The sequence below is a fragment of the Gopherus flavomarginatus genome, chromosome 19, assembly GCF_025201925.1.
Source record: "Gopherus flavomarginatus isolate rGopFla2 chromosome 19, rGopFla2.mat.asm, whole genome shotgun sequence".
NCBI lineage: Eukaryota > Metazoa > Chordata > Testudines > Testudinidae > Gopherus > Gopherus flavomarginatus.
In genome coordinates this window covers 21,613,214-21,635,597 of record NC_066635.1, presented here as the reverse complement: position 1 = coordinate 21,635,597, position 22,384 = coordinate 21,613,214, and the positions used below count along the sequence as shown (strand labels likewise).

Here is a 22,384-nt window from a genome sequence, read left to right as displayed (position 1 = left end):
GTTGACTATTGCTCAACAGTTTGTTTTTCTATATGTCTGACAATTTTATTCTTAACTATTGTTTCGACTAATTTGCCCGGTACCGACGTTAGACTTACCGATCTGTAATTGCCGGGGTCACCTCTAGAGCCCTTTTTAAATATTGGCGTTACATTAGCTAACTTCCAGTCATTGGGTACCGAAGCTGATTTAAAGGATAGGTTACAAACCTTAGTTAATAGTTCCGCAACTTCATATTTGAGTTCTTTCAGAACTCTTGGGTGAATGCCATCTGGTCCCGGTGACTTGTTAATGTTGAGTTTATCAATTAATTCCCCCTCTAGTAACACTTCAATCTGTGACCGTTCCTCAGATTTGTCACCTACAAAAGCCGGCTCAGGTTTGGGAATCTCCCTAACATCCTCAGCCGTGAAGACTGAAGCAAAGAATCCATTTAGTTTCTCCGCAATGACTTTATCGTCTTTAAGCACCCCTTTTGTATCTTGAATGTCAAGGGGCTCCACTGGTTGTTTAGCAGGCTTCCTGCTGCTGATGTACTAATAAAACATTTTGTTATTATCTTTGGAGTTTTTGGCTAGCCGTTCTTCAGACTCCTCTTTGGCTTTTCTTATTACACTCTTGCACTTAAGCTAGCAGTGTTTTTGCTCCTTTCTATTTGCCTCACTAGGATTTGACTTCCACTTTTTAAAGGAAGTCTTTTTATCTCTCACTGCTTCTTTTACATGGTTAAGCCACGGTGGCTCCTTTTTAGTTCTTTTACTGTGTTTGCCACAGTGTTGGGCTGTTGAGGTGTTCTTCCCCCACACAGGGATGTTGAATGCTATGTATTATGGTCACTATTTCCAAGCGGTCCTGCTATAGTTACCTCTTGGACCAGCTCCTGCGCTCCACTCAGGATTAAATCGAGAGTTGCCTCTCCCCTTGTGGGTTCCCGTACCAGCTGCTCCATGAGGCAGTCATTTAAAGTATCGAGAAATTTTATCTCTGCATTTTGTCCTGAAGTGAAATGTTCCCAGTCAATATGGGGATAATTGAAATCCCCCACTATTATTGGGTTCTTAATCTTGATAGCTTCTCTAATTTCCCTTAGCATTTCATCATCACTATTACTGTCCTGGTCAGGTGGTCGATAATAGATCCCTAATGTTATATTTTTATTAGAGCATGAAATTTCTATCCATAGCAATTCTATGTAACATGTGGATTCGCTTAAGATTTTTACTTCATTTGAATCTACATTTTCTTTCACATATAATGCCATTCCTCCCCCTGAACAACCTGTTCTGTCCGCATTGTACATCGGAATGCTCATCAAACATGCTTTTCAAAAGCCCTTTTGGCACTGCTTCCTGTACCATCCGCTGACCGCACTGCTTACTGTACCATCCACTGACTCTCACAGATTGATTTCACTCATGGATGATGGCACAGCTTCTGAGCCCAGGAAGGCTTGAGTGTTCAATGTTGCTAAATTGTTATCAGTGCATTCTTATGGCTTATCTTCAGAGTTTTTAAAAATGCGTTCAGAGTTAGAGGAAAGTTATGGTAGCAGTTATAATGATGTTATGGATTTAATATGTGAAAATGTAGAGCATACGTAGCAGAAGTGGAGTAAGCAAAGTCTGTGCGAGTAGGTTGGTTTTCACGCACTCCCACCTCACATGATCTAAACGTGCATTAGCAAGTGGTTGTAAGGATTAGTTGATTAAGGCCTCTTTTGTGCCTAAATATTTGATGCATTGATTGAATAATCAAATTTTTCTGGCTTTTTGACAATAGGATGAGAACTTTACTGGATTGATCAAATATAAATATATATATTTTTAAATGGTAGGCATTTCCACTTTCCAAATACTTGTTGGGTAGGAAATGTATTTTACACCAAACTTTTATGGGTACTTCAGAATCCTCTCTTTCTCTCTACCAGTTGCATTTTGGTAATTGTTTATCAGATGCCAAAATGTAGAATAGTGTGTAAACTCTCTGATGCTTTTTCTTTAGGCCGATCGTGTCTGAATTATCAAGCTCAAGAGACCAAATCAAGCCTTTCAAAGACCCTTGAACAAGTCCTGCAGGACAGTGTTGCCCTCCCTTATTTTATCCAGTTTATGGCACTGCGTAGAATGGAACATTTGGTTAAATTCTGGTTAGAGGCTGAAAGCTTTCACTCCACAACATGGTCCCGCATAAGAGCACACAGCCTGAACACAGTTAAACAGAGTTCATTGGCAGAGCCAGTGTCTCCTTCAGTAAAACAGCGTGAAACCACAGTATCTTCTCCAGCTGGATTGCTTGATGAGAGCTTGGAGGATTCCAGCACAGTCCATCTGCTCATGACCAAGACAGTACCTACAAACCTGAACGATAGAATTGACAATGTTCAGAACCACTTGCTGTCAAGCCATGATAGCAATAATGCCAGGGTACTTCGTCTTGGGAAGTCTGAGGCAGGGACCCATTCTGTTCCAGCTGAACAGCAAGACTCTTCCAAGCTTACAGTATCAAACAGAAACAGCCCCTCTTCTGCAATAAAGGACTTGTCAGGAAAACTAATGAAAAGTAAGTGCATCAGTGGTTCTCTTACATGGCCAGTTCCTCTGCCTCTTGTCTGCAAGTGGAGGAATGTGGGAGGGTAAATAAAAATCTTTGTAAAAATACATTTTACTCCTATTGTATGGCTGCAGCTGACTGACATATGTAACTTTTTTTCAAAGAAAATGACTAATTTATTGCTAGTATAATAGCTCAGTGTAATGGTGCTACATAATCCTTACTCAAATTTTAGGATTCTCAAAGTAGACCCATTAAATCAGATTTTTTACAATGTAGGTGATTTTCCTGCAGAAGCAATATTATTCCCAAGGGAAGGCATGAATGGAGAGATGAAGAATCATCATGTTAAGAGGACTAATTGTGCTAGATTCATGTCTGATTCTGACAATAGCTACCTCAAGCAGCTTCCCTTATCCTGAAATCCTAGGAAAACTCTTACAAATCTGCAGTTGCTCTAGATCTTATCAATTTCCATTTTAAAGACTACATGCTAACTATTAATAGTTTAATGGACACACTCCCCTAAAGAGAAACAAAAGATGTGGGCTTATTACAATTGGAAGAGGTTTAATGTGTTAATTCTGGTCACATTAATACCAATAGACACTGTGAAGTGGAACCTCTAAAAGGTTATGGGCAAAATCATTCCTGGGCCTGGATGAAAAGGGCAATTGCTTTGAAACATTTTGTCCCATCAGAGAACTAGCAGTAGTGCGTGCTTTCTCTTCTCTAACAATATTGTATCTGTACCACAGAAAATAATGGCATTTGCAGCAGCATAAAATATTTGGGAACTAAGGTAGAGGGGTTACTTTGGAAATGACCTCTGCTGAATATTCAGGGATGTATACCGTGTACTGCCATCAGACCACTGAAGCCAATGAGGTTAGACTGGTGCAACAGAACAGATATTCTGTTTCACTGAGAAAAGAAAATGTTTGTGGGTTGGAAAGGTGGATGGGCAGGGGTTGGGGGATGAAGCTAAATGATCACATTGAAAACCACCTCGTGTTCTATTAACTGAGTCACTAAAGGAACTCTCAGCATTGATACTCTAACAAACAGACCTGCTTAGACCACAGACCCATAATGGAGCTCTAACCTTAGATTTATCCCATGTAACTTTCTTTAAGATAAATAACAATCAAACTCATACTGCTGCTGAGAATGATGCCCCCCCCCATAATAATATAACACAAATTCTTAGTAGCAGCATGAGTTTAAAAAATGGAAGAATTGTATTCTGAAAGCAGGAACTGTCAAGATACTGTGTAGGCCAGTGTTTAGGCTGAACTCTTTCGTATCATTGCAATAAGTCTCTTTTGAAAGATTTGTGTTAAATATTATGCTGTCAAACAGATTTCAAAACCATTACATACTCTGGCATTGTAACTGTACCTGTATGAGTAATCCTGTGAAATCAAGGCAATCTCTGTAATGGCTTTTCTATTTTAAAAAATTGTAGCAAAATTTGAATGACAGCGGGGAAGTGGCGTGATAGTTGCCTCTGTCTGGAAGCTGTATAGATTATATCTTGTAAAATAACATAGATAATTACAAATCCTCTCAAGAATGTGTACGGATAATGTTTTTGTCTTGGATTTATTTGATCAAGTTTCTCATAACTGATTTATTCTAACTTGGGGCTCAGTCTTTCACACGTACTGCTGGGAGTAGTACTTATTACCGTGAGCAGGAGCAAAGGAAGTAATTTGATCATTTATGGTAGTAGGTTAGTAAGTGGCATGCCCTGTAATCCCCCTTCTGCGTTTCTCCTTGTCCTGCACCTGCCCAATTTTGTATGTATGTCTAAACAAAAACAAAAAATGAAACATCCCTTTCACAACATGTTGTCTGCTTGAGTATTGCCTCCCTTTCCTCTGACCTTTATCTATCTTGTATATTTAGATTGTAAGGTCTTTAGGGCCGGGACCATTTCTCACGTACAGCATCTAGCACAATGAAACTCCAATTCTATTTGGGGCCTCTAGTTGCTATTACGATTTTAAAAAAGGTCAGAGGTTGTTTGCAGGAACTGGGATTTTTTTTTTTTTAAATAAAGGAATCTAAAGGGTTTGGGGCATAGATGCCTGAAATACTAGACATTGTCACTGAGTTTGCTGCAGAGTTCATTCAAATTTTGGGGGATTCTTGACATTTTTGCTAAATGGAAACTAAAATTAGCTAATGGCAATTTTTATTTTTATTCAGATTGGAACAAAAATATGTTGTTGCTGATTGGATGTTCTTGTATGTAAGAGGAGAGAAACCGTTTCTAGTTGTAATGTAAACCCTCTGCATAGTATCTGACTCAGAATAGTAATTGTAAAGTGATCTTTCTTTGCCTATTCATCTGTATTAACAATTTCCAGTTACCAAAGACAAGCTTGTCAAAAGAGCATAAATTAAGTTTTGTATGTTTACCGAAGTCATTTGATCTGAAGAAACTGAACGTATAACTGAATTTCCAGACGTAAAGTGAAAGTGTATTACCCATTAAGGGTTTGTCATAAACAAATTAGTTTTCCAACAATGTGTCTTAATGAAATATAATATAATTAAATGGAATTTTATACTAAGAAGTGACATTTAGGTTGTGTGTTATTCGAATAGTTTCTAGTTTCCATCTATTACATTTGTGGACTTGATTACTTGAAAGCGAAGGTAAGAGAAACAACCCTTTATGCAAGCTTTGTGTTTGAGGCTAAAAGCAAATGCAATTCAGGTATTAATAATGCCAAGCTAAAGATAGATGTCTGATGTTGCACAGCCTGGTAGTGCAACTTATTTTTTCATTGACTAATTCTGTCAGGGGGTTGTAATTATAACGTATTTTCTGTATTTAAGGATGGTGTCTGTCAGTAGGAGTTAGGACAGCAACATGGATGAATGACAGAAAATAGGTGCATGGGACCTTGTAGTACTTCTGATACCTCAGTTTAAAAAATACCAGAATTCCACTGTAACGTGGCAGCTTTCTGCACAACTATAAAGAGCGCCAGAGTTTGGGAGCTTTCTTAGGATCTTGCTTTACTGAGGTATGGGTGAGCTTGGGAGATAATATATTCAGCCCACGTGGTGGACGTGAGGGATTGGAGAGCTGCACCACTCTTATTCAGTCCTATTGGCTGGTGCATGGTGTTCTTTCAGTAGCCTGGGGTGTGCTATAACCTGCCTAGAGATAAGGCTGTCATGATAGGAATTGCTGTCTGGAGCATAGAATAGTAAGTCAAAAGGTTGGAGGAAAAGAGAGCCATTTCTGAGTGGATGCTTCCTGTTCCTAAGTGAAAATGCATATCATTTACTCATTTTATAGATATACATCAATGGATCTAAAGTTCAGCATGTGTTTTCTTCTTTTAGGTATAGAGCGGGATGCAGTTAATACTTTTACCAGATATATTTCTCCAGATGCTGCTAAACCAATACCTATTACAGAGGCAATGAGGAATGACATAGTGGGTAAGAACATGCTGTATTTGATAAAATAGACTTGACCCATTGCATCTCCCAAAAACGATAGCATTGGTATGCAACAGAAGGCATTCCTTTGTTTCTCATGACAACAGAATTGTGTTTTCACTTTTTATGAGTTTATAACATAAGCAGTAAATAGATTGTAAAATATACACCTAATTACCTCAGAAATCTCCAACTATTTATTAGATTTTTCTATGGTGCTTATTTCTGTAGCATCTGAGCACCTCACATACGTTAAGGCAGTGGCTCTCCACCAGGGGTATGTGTACCCTTGGGGGTACACAGATGTCTTTCCGGGGGTACATCAACTCATCTAGATATTTGCCTAATTTTACAACAGGCTACATAAAAAGCCTAGCAAAGTCAGTAAAAACTAAAATTTCATACAGTGACTGTTTTATACTGCTCTATAGACTATACACAGAAATGTAAGTACAATAATTATATTCCAATCGATTTATTTTATAATTATATGGTAAATAAAGTAAGCAATTTTTCAGTAATAGTGTGCTGTGACACTTTTGTATTTTTGTATTGTGTGCTGTGGCACTGATTTTGTAAACAAGTAGTTTTTAAGTGAGGTGAAACTTGAGGTACGCAAGACAAATCAGACTCCTGAAAAGGGGATAATAGTCTGGAAAGGTTGAGAGCCACTGCGTTAAGGGATTTACCTTCTCAAAACTCCTCTCTAGTATGGAAGTTTTATAATCCACATTATGCAGATGGCAAACTGAAGCATAGAAGAGAAATGACTTTGCTTAAGTTAATACAGGAATGTTTGGCAGAGTCAGGAATAAAACCCAGGTCTCCTGAGTCCCAGTTCAGTATCTTAACCGTGAGAATATCCTTCTCATTTTATAGACATTTGAAATAATAAACTTTTAAAAAAAAGTTCTTTGAACAGTCAGAGCTGGTTAATCCCAGTTGTCTTGAACTGTTTTTTTTTATTAGACTTATCACCAATGATTTCTTTTAGCTAAATAAACCCACCTCCCCATTAAAGTTGGTCTCATCTCTTTACAGCAAAGATTTGTGGGGAGGATGGACAGGTGGATCCTAACTGTTTCGTTACTGCACAGTCAATAGTGTTTAATGCAATGGAACAAGAGTAAGTTGATTCCATGGTTTGGCTTTATCATGTTGTGTGTTCTTTTCTCTTACGCTCTTTTTCAAAAACAGTTTAATAGATCTAAGGATAAACATATTTATACAGTTGATAAGTGAATAGTAACTGTGCTGAGTCACTCTGTGCCACCCAATATACTTGGAACAGTCTGTCTTCCTGCTCCAAACCCCTTCTACTCCAAATCTGTTATCATGATTACTTCCCTGAAGGCATTTATAAACACTACTGCTAGATAATTACACCACTTCCAGTTCATACGGACATACCACACACTATTGTTTCTTATCTGTTTTGCCTTTATTTGACTAGATTTTTAAGAATCTTGGGGTAGGAACTAGATTTTATTTGTAAAATGCCATGTTTGCTATTGGCACTTGATAGCTAATAATATTTAATATTTCTTTGTCTATGTGCAGGCACTTTAGTGAATTTTTGAGAAGTCACCATTTCTGTAAATACCAGATTGAGGTGCTGACCAGTGGGACTGTTTACCTGGCTGATATACTCTTCTGTGAATCAGCACTGTTCTATTTTTCTGAAGTAAGTTTCTCCCCCACTGCACCCCCTCAATGTAGTGTAATAAAACCATGTATGCCATAAAAGCTTTATTTGAAGAGCCCTTTATATAACTTGAAAATATCAGCTATATTTAGTGGTAGGGAAAAATGCTTTAAACTGTTTTTTCCTGACTCACTGCAAATGTTCTAATTTCTGTGTTGTATTTTAGGCTGAGCTTTCACACATCTCTTCTCCTGTTTAGAGCTCCTTCATAGCACTCTTTTTGCTCTGTAGCAGGACATTGTTAAGCACTGGAATAAATTGCCTAGGCAGGTTGTGGAATCTCCATCATTGGAGATTTTTAAGAGCAGGTTAGACAAACACCTGTAAGGAATGGTCTAGATAGTACTCAGTCCTGCCATGAGTGCATGGGACTGGACTAGATGACCTATCGAGGTTCCTTCTAGTCCTGTGATTCTGTGATTGTAACAGTTCATTTACCTACCCCTCCAGGACTGCTAGGAGGTTTAATATCTGTAAAGATTTTGAGAATCTTGAAAAGCCTTACTGAAGTACCAGAAATTTTTGTAGCAAAGTGATGGGCACAACAACGTAATCTCTTGCAGAGTAAGCTGCTAGCAGGTAGAATTGTTTAATCTTGCCTTGGCTTTTAGCTATTTTATAGTCTTGCCAAAAGAAGCATTGACAAGAAGTATTGGGCAAGATTCTGACCTGGGTCATGCTGGTATAAATCCAGAGTAACTCCATTGGCTTCACCAGCATGACTTCAGACCAGAACAAGGTGAATGTTTTGAATCTGAAACATCTTCAGAGTAGCAGTGCTCTCTAGGTTTGGGGAATTGGGCTTGTCAGCGGGCAAAACTGTTTAAATGGTCTAATAATGTTGCAAACTACACTGGCCCATATGTCTTTAAACAGCAAATTAAGAAGCTGAAACACCCACACCGTGTTTAGTGTTGCATTAAGATAAAGTCCGCACAATGTGAAAATGATTTTTCTGTGTTCCTGTGTGTTTTCATACAATACAGGTACACGTAATTACCCAAGCATCATCTGAGACTGAAATAGTGGCGTTTATTGTTAGTAATTTTTTTATTGTATATTTGAGTGAAGACAGACTGTTAATCCCTGCTTTGCGTAACAATACATCTGAGCATCCAGAAGACCTATATGGTATCTGCCCAGATAACTGTTGTGTATTGATATGTGATTCAGGTTTTTTTGGAGGAAAAAAAAAGTGGTATCTGAAAAAGGATCAGGTCTGCGTATGTTCACCTTCCACTTCTTAGCTAAAAGCTGTTTTCTCCTCTTTTAAAGAATATATTTCATATTTCTTAATTTCCCTTACAGTACATGGAAAAGGAAGATGCAGTTAATATATTACAGTTCTGGTTGGCAGCAGATAACTTCCAGTCTCAGCTTGCTGCCAAAAAGGGCCAGTATGATGGGCAGGAGGCACAGAATGATGCCATGATTTTATATGATAGGTGAGTTGTTCTAACAATTTGCCTTCACAACTCCAGTTTGAAAAATCTAGTATTTGCATATGTGGCATTGCAGACAGGGATATTCTCTTGTTCAGTAAACATCTTACATTCTTGGCTTTCTGTGCTCTTGATGTATGGGACCGAGGGGCACACGCTGAAGAGTGTGTTTATTAAAGGTGACCTCCAATGTAAATGTGTGGAAAATTGACTTTTTAAAATTCCTTGTGTGCAAAGAAGTCTAAAAGCTTTGAAAGTCATCTTGCATGCTCTTACATGAGAAATACTGAATCTTGTCTAGCCTGTTTATGCTGGAGGATTCTATGGGTGGCTGGAGAACTAATGGCCTTATGTCATCACAAGTCCTGGGCAGTTGGGAAGGGAAGGATTTGTTTCTCACTGTGTACAACTCTGGATTTTGAGTTAAACAGGTTTTAATTCAAACTCCTGATGTACAATTGAGAGCAAAGCTCACTCTTCAATATTCAGACACCCTCATGCCTTCAAGAGAAGGCTGAGAAAGCATCCCACTTTAGTTCTCTAGTCTTCCTAGGAGTCCTCCAGGAAAAACAGGTAAGAAAACACTTGTTGTTTTTGATATTTAAGACGACTTTTTTTTTATTACCACTTTTTTGGGAGGAAAAAACAAACAAACTTGGACATCCCTTTAGCTCTCATAAAGAAACAAGAAAGAGCACCAATAGTGTAACTGCCACTCCAACGCTTGCAGGTTGCCTTTAATCATGTTAAAACAATGATTTCTTAAACTGCTTCTCAAAAAGCTTGTTCTAAAGCTGAAGTTTGAGTACCCAGGGCCACAAGCTGTGTTGAATTCATTTATTGCTGTGTTAGGAGCTGGGAACAGTCCCTGACCTATTTCAAAGTAACTAGCTCACCTCAATTCTCTAAAATCAGTTGTTTAATAGTGCAGAACCTGCTTTGGGTTCTTACTGCTTGCCACCTCCTTGCTTTACAACATAATATTGTGTGTGCGCAACACTGCCCATAAGCGGTCACATAATGTACTTTATTCCATTTACTTTTCTCTCATTTTGAGGAGATATTTATAAAAAATGTTTATTTCCTCAGTTCAGGGATTTTTTCCTAACCTTTGGATATCAGTTGTACATCATTTTGAGGCTAGTGGCCACCTAGTGGTAAAGTTATTTTGCCCACCTGTGAACATTTTGAAACTTGTCTTATGTATAGTTTTCTTCCACTGTCCTGTGCTGCAGGTACTTCTCCCTTCAAGCCACACATCCTCTTGGATTTGATGACTTTGTGCGATTAGAAATTGAATCCAATATCTGCAGGGAAGGAGGTCCGCTCCCTAACTGTTTTACTACTCCGTTACGGCAGGCCTGGACCACCATGGAGAAGGTGAGAGAGCTTTTTGAAAACATTCTTGGAAACTAGTAGAGAGAAAAGATGATCAATAATAGAATTTTTCCCCCATCTCTAATTTTATCAGTTCTTAGTCTTTCAGCCTCTTGCTGCCTAGGTAATGTAGAATTATTCCCTATGATATATTTTCCAGTGTTCTTTATCCAGTCTGTTTTTAAATCTTCCAAGCAAAGACATTTATGTTAATTTTCTTTGTGAAGTGGAGGCTATTCCGCAGTCTAATATCTCTCAAACTTTCTTCTGAGGTCATCCACTAACCTCAGCTGATGTTTTTGTTTCCTTTCGAAACACACTTCCTCCCTCATTACCTCTCTGCTCAGCCCACATCCTTGCAGAAAAAGACTCATTAAAAATACTGATAGTTGATCATTGGGACTTGCTTTGCAATTCTCTTGAGGGTGCTGTAACTGCCATATAACAATATGCCACTAACTGAAGTATCTGAGTCATTAAGATAGTGGTTAAGTTCTATAACTGGTAAAAACTCTTGAACAATGTAGTGGACATTTTCAGACTACAAGGATAGGGAGAGACAGATTAGGAGCAAAAAGCACAAGGCAAATGCTTAAACCCTTCAGAGACTGAAATGAAAGTTTAAATATTAATACATAGGGCATGTCTAGAAAATTAATGTAGATAAAGGTAGAGTGTGAATTTAAAGCACAAAAGCTGTTTCTGAATAACTCCATGTATGGACATTCTTGTTCAGGAATAGCTCTAAGGGTAGATGAGCCCTTAGTTCCCACGTGTGGCCTTCTTCTGTCCTGTGTGTGCCACTGTTATAGTCATTCATTCTAATTGTATTCTCTTCCTTTTTATCAGCAAAACCAATTCCTCTGTTTCCTAGGTTTTTTTACCTGGCTTTTTGTCCAGCAACCTTTATTACAAATACTTGAATGATCTCATCCATTCAGTACGAGGAGATGAATATGCAGGGGGGAATATTGCACTGACTGTTCAAGGCCCCAGTTGCTCTCCTGACAATGAGCCTCATACAACTGGTTCTGATGGTTCTGTCTCACAGGTAAAAAAAAAATCTGTTTTACTTCCATCCTAATAGCAGTTGTGGTCATTCCGCAGTGACATCACCAAGCATGTGAAGAATTACATGTAAAGAAGCTTTGGTTAAGGGTACATTTTCATGTAATTTAAGTCTCACATTTAGCTTTCCTTTTAAATTCTATATTATAGTAGGAAATCTTTATTCCACCTTATTGTCTGTCTTAATCAATCAAAAGTAATTTATATAGAAAAATACAACGCAATATTTAATATAGCTCCTATTCCTACCAAAGTTGCATCTCTTACGATAATACTATTCAAATACTGCTGTGAGAGGTACAGAAAGTACATCATCTTTGGTTTGTTTACAAATAATTACTGAAGAAATTAAACTATTAATGTGCAATGAAGACTTCCTATTACAATTTGCATTATTAGACAATGGTTGTCATTAGAAGTGACTGCAGTACAACACAGTGGAATCTGAAGTAGTGTAGGTCTTCACTTTAAAAAAACCCAGTATCTACGGGTATGTCTACATCTACAATTTTGCAGCGCTGGTTGTTACAGCTGTATTAGTACAGCTGTATAGGGCCAGCGCTGCAGAGTGGCCACACTACAGCAACCAGCGCTGCAAGTGGTGTTTAGATGTGGCCACACTGCAGCGCTGTTGGGGCGGCTTCAAGGGGGGTTCGGGGAACGCGAGAGCAAACCGGGGAAGGAGACCAGCTTCGCCGCGGTTTGCTCTCGCGTTCCCCGAACCCCCCTGCAAACCGCAGGGAAGGAGACCTGCTTGCACGGGGGTTCGGGGAACGCGAGAGCAAACCGGGGAAGGAGACCAGCTTCGCCGCGGTTTGCTCTCGCGTTCCCCGAACCCCCCTGCAAAACCGCAGGGAAGGAGACCTGCTTGCACGGGGGTTCGGGGAACGCGAGAGCAAACCGGGGAAGGAGACCTGCTTGATTACCAGAGGCTTCCTCAGGTATGCTGGGATACCTGCTTATTCCACGGAGGTCAAGAAAAGCGCTGGTAAGTGTCTACACTTGATTACCAGCGCTGGATCACCAGCGCTGGATCCTCTACACCCGAGACAAAACGGGAGTACGGCCAGCGCTGCAAACAGGGAGTTGCAGCGCTGGTGATGCCCTGCAGATGTGTACACCTCCTAAGTTGCAGCGCTGTAACCCCCTCACCAGCGCTGCAACTTTGTGATGTAGACAAGCCCTACGACATTGTTTTATCTGCAGGAAAATGCTGATTTTTTTTTTTTTTTTTTTAGTGTTGACAACTGTGAATCAATTGCTGTATGGTTAAAGTATAAACAATGCAAATTATGGATCTTAGGTTTTATTTGCAATAGCATGGTACTTTACAACAATTTAGTTCTTGTAAATGACAGATATTAACCTAGGAGCAGAACATTTCTTTTTCAGGATAAAATAGAGATAGCTATTAGTGTAGAGAGAAGTAGCAGTTAATATCTAGCATTTAGGTTTTTATGAAAGCAGAACAGATCCAGCAGCAAAAGCATTCTGTTGTGCTTTTTTCATCAAGCTAACCAGATGTCCAGTCAGCTTAACTAGTTAGAAATTGAGAGTCTCTCTTGACTCCTAGATAAGAACTCTTGTGCCTAACCCTCTTGTAATTAGCTGAGCGACATGGTAGTGATATCTGAGTTTGTGCTCCTGTTTGTATATGGTGCAGCTGAAGATGAGTACATTGTGAATAAAGACTTAAAAGATACATCGCTGAGGAAGGCAGAGAGCTTTTTAATGAAACACTAAATAAAATTAGTTTAACTCTTCTGTAAACTATATGGAAGTGAGACAGCAACTGGAAGTGAGACGCTCAATTGCTTTCTAACTTCACTGAAATATGAGAGATTAGATTACATTTACTTTTGTTCAGTGACTTGGTGAAAATACAGTCTTGTTTTATCTCAACTCCAGGTTTTTCTGTGCTTCATTAATGGCTTCTCTGGTTCCTCTCCCATTTCTCCCCTCTTAGAATGCAGCTTTCTCAAGATTGTTCCCTGTGTGTTGCATTTGTAAGTGGGCCCAGCCTGAGAAGTGGCCAACAGAGCAAAGCACATCTAGGAACTTTTCTCTTGGCTAATGGCAAACACATTTTTAACCTGGAATTGTCTGTCACAAGTGAAAAGGAAATTTTAGTTTTGTTCACATTACATTCAGATATGGAACAGGAGCAGCATATAGCAGTGGGCTCCAAGTTACCAGAGACTTAATTCACTTCAGATATTGAGCTTGGCTTTAGGGCAGAACAGTTCCAGAAATCCTGCAACAGCACATTTCCTGTCAGACTAACAAAAGTAATAGCAATAACATCAACTGCAAACACACATTGACATGGTTTGAACACCATATCTGATAAATAAGGGGGTTGAGGCATTAAAGTCACCAGTGTAGCCTGCTAGGTCTGGAAAAGCTGTGTTGCTGAATGGACTAAGCAGAACAAACTGCTAGGAATTTTGCAATATAAATGGCAGAACATCTTAAAAAATAGAACACTGCATTTAATGGTGTCTATAGTTATGCAGCTGAAAGGAGAGAGTATTCTTTGTGTGCTTCCACTTTAAATACAACAGGGTCTCCCTACATGCCTCACTAGCCTGCTAGGAAGCAGCTGCCATTAATGTTTCCATTTAAATACAGCATGTTAGTGAGTTACTGTATATGTTCACTCACTCTCACTCACGTTTCTTTGTTTTCCTTAAGATGAAATAAGCAACTAGTGTAGGAAATGTATGATTTGTTCTGTGTATGGGAAAACATACTACATTTCATAGGAACCATATATTTCCATTGAGGATTAACCACACATGTACCAAGTAGATGGTTGGAATTAGGGGGATTTTTTAATAGCTGCAGCTTTTGAGAGAGCTCCATTTTAAATGCAGAAACAAATATATGCATGTCCATGCAAATCCACTCAGTCAACGACTCTTTAAACAGACATATTCTGACTTATGTATTACATGTTTGCTTTTTTATGCTCTGTTCATGTAACTGTACTTTATCACTGCCTGATTAAAAATAATGTCATTTATTCTGAAATTCATATTTTGTGGGTTGGAGGCTGTATAATATTTTTGAGCCTACTTAGAAACTTTGAACTATTTTATAGTGTGCAAGAAAACTAAAATATCACTTGACCTGGTGTGCTAAGTGGCTATTAGTTGTCTGCATTTGGCACTAATATTTAGAATTTCTGTTGTAGTCCAGTGTCAAAAAGGCTAATGTTAAAATCCTGAAAAATTTTGATGAAGCAATAATTGTAGATGCTGCAAGTCTGGATCCAGAATCTCTATATCAACGAACTTATGCAGGGTAAGGTTTATTCAGTGTCTATCATTCGTTCATGTCTGTGCTTCACCTTTGTTTCATTTTTGTTGTGTCTCTTTGTATTAACAGTGCAGATTGATGCAAGCTGTAGCACTCTTGTTTGGTTCCAGTAGATGATTATAGTTGTAATGCATTAGTTAGCTGAAAAGTATTCTACCTCTTCAGTTAACTGTATCAGCCAGGGTCTGCCTGCCTCCTTTTTGAATAAAGCAAGCTGTAACTCACAGTGGAATTTGGTCTGCTTCAGACTCCTAGTGTCTCAGCCATGGGAGCACTACTGAACTGGGAACTGAACAATAGTGGTCAACCATGACCCCAGTTCAGGGGGAGGGGAATATATGAGTGTCAGCCCCAAGACCTGAAATGCCAGTACTGGCATATACGCTGGGCTTGAGACCCCTGAATAAGAGGCCCTGAGTTTTTCCTTTCAAGTAAATATCATCAAATAGTAATTCTGTGAGAAGCCTCTCAACATCTTCAGCAGGTTAGAATACTGAATCTCTCCAGCTTGCAAAGCTGATGGAATCTTTCCACCTTCTCCTGCCTCTCCCCTAAGGGCAGGTTCAGTCTTGATATCTTACAGGATAGTTTCACTCTGTGTATTTGTTGTATTTTATTACTTGAAAGTAATGGTTATTTAAATAGTATGATGCACATAGACATGTCTTCATATTTGTGTCTCTCTGACCAAAAAAACTCCACCAGTTGATAGTTTGAACACTAATAAAAAAAGCCCTTACTTTAAAAATTATTTTAAGCTGCTCTGTGTTGGTTCCAAGATGTTTCCTCCGCTCCATTTTCCAGAAATTTAGTATTTTCTGATCTCTCACTGATAGGTGTTGGATTAGAAGGAAGCAAGCCCAGAGAATCTAAATAGTCTAATATGCACCCTTGATTCTCTTCCTCCCTCTCATCAAATAGAGAAGAAACTGTTGCAGTCAATAAACCCAATGGATTGTGCTTTTCTTCTGCCTCTTAAGTCACTTCCTATTGTGATCATCATCAGAGTACTGGAAGCTTTTGTTTTTCTGCCTTTTTTTCCATCTCTCTCAGAGATGCTTTTTCCATGGCTTCTATAATAAGAAAATGTGGATTCCTTAAAATAAGGGGTCCAGTGAAAGGAAGTTGCTCTTTGCAGATATAACAAAACATAATAGTACTTTTTAAATGGGACTTGCCCCTTTTTCGCTACTTTATGATGTATAAGGAGGTCATGAAAGAAGATGTCTTGGAAACTTAGTTTTTTCTGCTCCTTCTGTGTGTGTCTTCTCCCCCTCCCCCTTAGAAATATCAGGAATGTCAACTCTGATCATCCCTGGTGTTGCCAGAGGACTATCTGGTTATGGGTGATCTCAGGGAATGCATGTCATTAGATCTTGTGTTAACTGAAGGGACAGAAATGTCAAATATTTTACAAAAGTTTCTTTTTTCTAAAATGTTAACTAGCCATGGAAATTATGTAGGTGTCAGGAGAAAGTTTAAAACATCTAACTAAAAATCCCTTCCAATCCAACTGCTTAACTTTCACTGTCCTGGTTCCTTTTTGTGTTGTCAGTGTCTTACAGGCTAGACAGGATCTAAATTTCTAATGTAAAGAAGTAAATACTTTTGAGGGATGGGGCAATTTAATTAATCATAAAAAGCACAAGCCCGCTTTCTTTCATTTTCAGGTCACCTTTAACTTAAATCAGTTGTTCCCTAATAATTCATTTTGATAGCAGCAATTGGGTCACTTACTGACACAGACTTTAATGTGGTACAATCTAATCATTTTGAGGTTTGTACCTCTGTTGAGTTTCTAGAAATGCATTCTGTAAAATAAACTTGGGATTTAGATGAAAGAGGGAAAATATCGGGATGGTAAAACGCTTGCCCTGGCTTTTGGGCCCAAGGACTTCTCAGCCATTGTAGAGAGTCTTTGCTCTGCTTCTGCTGGACAGTTTTTCACATTGCACCCCGGTTAACCTGCATAGCTTTGTCTACTGCCTTTTGCTGCAGGAAAATGACATTTGGAAGAGTCAGTGACCTGGGACAGTTTATCAGAGAGTCGGAACCGGAACCTGATGTAAAGAAATCAAAAGGTTTGCTTTCTCCTTCCTCGTTTGCATCTGTAAATGTTTAGTAGCAGTTGCCCTCTTCCTTTCTTGCAACAGCGAAGATGAGCAGGATTCTGCTGTCTCCAGAGCCAGTCCATATATTTTTGTCAAGCAGAGGGAAGATGCTTGAGGGACCGTCCTGTACATTCAGCCCATGCTCATTCCCCAGCCAGACCCTGCTTTCCTGCTCCAGCAGGAGGAGTGTTGTGGGCAATTTCTGGAATTTGAACTATCAACAGAGCATGGCAGGGGGTAGGAATTGGCTAAGAGCTGAGTTGATAAAACCTCCCATGCATTTGAACTTTAAAAAAAGGTCTTCACTGGCTCAGCTCCCCCCAGCATTAGCAGCAGAGTCCCCCAGTCCTTGGCCTGGATAGGCATTTCCAGAGTAGGGCGATGAGACTACTTGGCTGAGTTTACTAATATTTGCCTTGAATGCATTTTCCTTTTTTTCTCTAGGGTCCATGTTTTCACAAGCTATGAAGAAATGGGTGCAAGGAAACACAGATGAGGTATGCCCTCTTTTCAAGCACTGTTTTTTGAGTGTAAAAATCTGGATTTACAATTCCAATTACAGATGAAGAATATTCTCAGGTTCTCAGTCCTGACCACTTTCTTTGGCAGACATTCCTCCACTAGTCTAGCTCATTAACTGTCCTGTGCCAAAATGTTCAGAAAACATAAATGACTTCCGTGCAGTGGAGAGAACAGTTTGATTTTTGGCATTGCCAGCTGGTTGGCTTAACTAATGTAATTGGTAACTAAAGGTTTGTGGTCAGGGATGTATTACCCTTTGTTACCAACTAGCTCACATTCCCCCTCTGGAGGGGGTGAGGGCTCCTTGCACCAGAGGGCAAGCAGCCTCTGCGGCATCTCTGAGAGACATAACCTGAGAGATGTAGGGCAGCTTCTTAGATATCTCTGCATACCTTCACAAGACATTACGCTCTGGTTGAGTCTCCCACTATGGATACAACTGTGGGGACTGCAGTATTGCAGTCAGCTGTCTCTACCTCACACCCACCTCCTGTCTGACTACTGCTTGTTAATCTTCCATGTGTGGAATATGAATAGGGTCCATCACTTGAGGAAGAAATGGAGGTTACTTACCTGTAACTGGAGGTTCTTCAGGATGTGTGTTCCTGATCTGTATTCCACCACCCACTTTCCATCCCCTCTGCTGCCGATTGTTTGGACTGTGAGAATAGGAATTGGAGATGTGCTGGCCCTCACCACTCTTTATGCTATTAGTTCAGAGCACAAGGAGCTATGGTGCACGTGCAGGCCAATGGACACTGCTTGTAAAAAAAATTAATAAATTACATTTTTAAAAAAAATCCAGACTCAGTTAAATGGGGCACGTGCATACCCAGGTGTGGAATACAGATAGGAACCACACATCTCAAAGAGCCTCCAGCTACAGATAGTAACATCCATTTTTGCATAGATATGGTGATAATTGTTCTATAGTGATGCTGTAAAGTGACCACTGCATCTAGGTTGAAGACTAGATTCCCCTCTTCAGGACTGATCAGCTCCCTATAAAGTAAATCTAAGACGATGCCTGTCACTGAGATGGATAGATTAGCCCTGTTTAGAAATACTCCTATTTTACAAGGTTTAAAAGGTGACTGTAGTAAAAGCACTTTTGGACCTGTGACTCAAAGAATTAACAATTTCAAACAACTTACACTCAGAAAACAGTTTCCTTTGTTTTAGGCCCAAGAAGAGATGGCTTGGAGGATAGCAAAGATGATAGTCAATGATGTTATGCAGCAGGCACAAAATGACCAGCCTTTGGAAAAAGTTACAAAGGTAAATACAGGAGCCTCAACCATCTTATTCTTTTCCAGTCTGACTTGGGAAGAATGGCACTTGTGCACACTTTTCCTAGTGAGTTTGATAACTAGGGTGTGTGTCTGTACACTGTGCAAGATTTCTTGAGAGTTCTCATTAATATGAAATCAACTTTTCAGGCTATATGACTGGCTGGCTTGTGGAAGTGTTTCATGGCTGAGACACCAAGATAATAGGTGCTTTATAGATACCTTTGATAGAAAGCATCTGTCCATAGTTGCACAATTGTACAAGTCCTCTCATGTTCATTGTTGTTCCTTTGGATCTTTGTAAACAATCTTAATTAAAGAGGTTGTCTTGTTCTGATGGGTGATCAATACAGGAATGTCTTAGTTAAGTTCCCACTTGCTATTTCAAATTGAGTGCTAACATACTTGCCTAATGTACCAATAAAACATTTAAAAGCTTGAAAGCTGTTGCTTATTGGTCACACCAACTTTATCACTGTGCTACATTTATGGTGTGAAGAAATAGGGAAGCCCAGTAGATTTGGCTTTGATTTAGCATTATGTTTAAGTGTTTAATAATTTTTTTAATAGTATTTCTGGTTTTCTGCAATCACACAAGAGTCCAGGTTACGAAACAACCTTTAATGCAACAGTTTTATTATGAAACAATATGGTTGATTGCTGTATTCCTCTTCACTAATCTCTTGGTATTGGTAGTTAAAATTTCTGAAGGCGCAGTGTAACCTATGAAATCTACCTGCATCTCTGTGCCATCATCACCAAGGAGTTAAGTGTCTACTCAAAACATAGGTTTGTGACAGTCGTCTTGTTTCTGGAGGCAGTGATATGAGTGACTTATACAAGTCCCTCTACTTCCATTTGTCTGTAAACAATCTAATTCCCATCTGAGTAGATGAAAAGGGCATGTGGAATACACTCACATTGTAAAAACAAGAGCCTTTAAAAATCGGTGGCTGCAGACAGTTGAAACTCAAATTTAAGCAAGTACAGTTGCAGTAATTGGAAGTTTCTTCCTCATCAAAAACTCTTTCCAGCCAACTTTGTGCAAACCTTTGCCTACACCACAACTGTCTGTCCTTATACTGGGTGGTTGATCTGCACAGTTTTCAGCCACCTTGTCTAGAATGTACTTTAATTCTGTGTTTCCTTTCCCAGCTATGATTTTAGAAATGCCAGAGCGTGTTCTGCTTTTGAAGATGAGTGAACTTTTTCTCTTTTGGTGGAGTCTTCTTTAACACAGCCAATGAAAATAAAACACTGTTACTTCAGACAGCTGATACGCCCTGATCCATCAGGGAGGAGGAGAGGGAACAATTCTATATCTCCTCAACAAAGTACAAAGTAATGTTGTTTTTTTAATACTGCACGTGGCGTTCACAATAATGAAGGTTTTAAAGAGATGAAGAAGCGCTTCATGAACATGTCACTGGAAAACTGTGATCAGCTTCACAAATACTTTACCCCGTCTTGGAAGGACTGTTAATCACAATATCTGCAATGGGACATGGGCCACACTGGGGAGGGGGGAAGGCTTTGTTGTAGTTCCTAGTTCTACTACTACTTGTAATTTTTAAACACACAACTGTAAAGGCCACAGGGCAGCTTCCCTGACCTTATGCATTGGAGAGGTCAGCCTGAGATGAGGAATACATTGGCAGTGACTGATCAAAAGAGCTATACCCATTATATTTTTCCTTACTTGAACTAGATGAGTATTCAACTGTAAGATAGATAAATACATTTTACTTCCTTCATAACTGCATTCGTTTTGAAAAAAAGCATAAAATGGCCAGGAATGAAGACTGGACAATATAACTCTTTCTGCCCTTAGTCAAGCTGTTACCCTTGCATACACGACGCATTCCTTGCTTCTAGTATGCAGAAGACTTACAAACCAATCTCTCACCTGTGCAGCCCTCCGTTTCTGATTCATGGATCTGAGTCCAGCCCACTGTGTTGAGCGGACTGTGCCCAGTGGACTCTGCTCCATTTTCTTACCTCTCCATCATGCAGGTATAAAATAACTCCCATTATGAGTTGCTGCCATTCTCCATAATGTACTGTCGTCAAACCAAGACCATATCTATTCCTAGATGTTTGTTTTTAAGGAAAAAAGATCACTCAGTTTTAGGACATTTTGCCTTTATTTCCCCTTCATTATTTTCAGCATTTGCAACTTATATAGCCTTTGTTTTAAACAAAAAGCCACAGCATCTACCATACTACTTCTCACTTGGTCGCCAGACCAGTGAGGTGATTCTGCAGAGCATCTGAAGCACTCAAGTTGTCACTCCGTTATATTATCGCTGTATTTTTATTGTGAAGCATTTCTGGTTTGGGTTTATTTTATTATGATTGCTTTGTTTTCTCAAGATTGTGCAAAAAATCATTTTATAAAAATTCTCAATCATCTCCAATGTTCAGAAAGTCTTGATTGACTAGCAAATATTATTCTGTTGCAATATTTGACTGTATAGAGGCACACTGTGTATTGTCTAAGAAGAAGCAAAAAGGCTGTGTATAAGGTTTTTGGTACTATGTACCACCTCTTATTTCTCTCATGCCCAAGTATTCATGTACTTAAAACATATTATATTTAATTGTGTTGATTTAAAATATATAAATATTAAAAATTGTGTCAATTTTCTGTTTTGATGGCATTTGATTTTTCATACATATCTTTTATGCATGGGTGTCCTCTTTGCTTTTATGAAAAAAAGGAATCCTGAAATACCTCTTTGGCTGGTTAGTTATGGTGGGCCAGACTTAACGGTGTCCTTAATGGAAATGTCCATATATTGGCTAGTTTAAATTTCTTCCTGATGGAAATTATGCATAGAAACTTAGCAAAATGAAGTTTTTAAATATGATAAACTTGGTCTTTTGAAAGAAAATTAAGCCTCAATTTAGAAAAGCATAGCATAAGTACCTGTGATGCTCCTGAGGGGATCACTGGTTTGGAAAACAAACTTTTGGGAGAGTAGAAAGACTTAAGTTGTAACTCAGTTACCGTGTGTGTGCACAGTGAGATTTTCTGGGATAACTGACACCTGTGGAGCTGCCCCAGAATAGCACTCAGCATCACACTATCCATGCAGGGGTACAGGGTGGGGAGCCAACTACCTTTGCAATGTCCTGGATACAATATGCAAATTGAGCACAGCTCCTAACAATTCAGGCTTGTGAAGTGTCTCTCTCCTCTTACCTTTGGTAATGCAGTGCTTCTGATTGAAGCAAGAAGGCTTCTGTAGAACCGTGACAGCTACACTCAAGCACTGACAAATTCATACTACATGCATATGCATCAACTTGGAAAACTCAGGCGATTGATCCTTTGTGCTATTGTGATAAGAGGTTTGTCTGCAAGTCTGTGATCACCTTATGCCCATGTCTGTTGTGATTTTGCATATGTATGACTTAACAGATTCTCAGTTACAGCTTTACCGTTATAGTGGTAAAGCATCTTTGATGTATCTTATGTCCTACTGATACGTTTCAGTGGTGACATGTGACATTTGTAGTTACACTGAGGTT

At 39.1% G+C, this 22,384-nt stretch overlaps 1 protein-coding gene across 3 annotated transcripts in view; it reads left to right on the top strand.

The window, feature by feature from the left end:
- Nucleotides 1-21,497, top strand: part of AKAP10 (A-kinase anchoring protein 10) — a 29,192-nt gene extending 7,695 nt beyond the window's left edge. For 2 of the 3 annotated variants that reach the window (XM_050928789.1, XM_050928790.1), the window contains exons 4-15: nt 2,002-2,559; nt 5,917-6,015; nt 7,057-7,141; nt 7,576-7,699; nt 9,029-9,165; nt 10,398-10,542; nt 11,414-11,590; nt 14,804-14,913; nt 16,927-17,009; nt 17,484-17,536; nt 18,744-18,839; nt 20,006-21,497. In XM_050928789.1, the coding sequence (XP_050784746.1) occupies nt 2,002-2,559; nt 5,917-6,015; nt 7,057-7,141; nt 7,576-7,699; nt 9,029-9,165; nt 10,398-10,542; nt 11,414-11,590; nt 14,804-14,913; nt 16,927-17,009; nt 17,484-17,536; nt 18,744-18,839; nt 20,006-20,011 (1,673 nt within the window). In that variant the 3' untranslated portion in view covers nt 20,012-21,497. Of the gene's footprint in view, nt 1-2,001; nt 2,560-5,916; nt 6,016-7,056; nt 7,142-7,575; nt 7,700-9,028; nt 9,166-10,397; nt 10,543-11,413; nt 11,591-14,803; nt 14,914-16,926; nt 17,010-17,483; nt 17,537-18,743; nt 18,840-20,005 lie in introns of those variants that run through there. The other variant, XR_007770321.1, reaches the window with a different exon arrangement.
- The last annotated feature ends 887 nt before the right edge of the window (nt 21,498-22,384 follow it).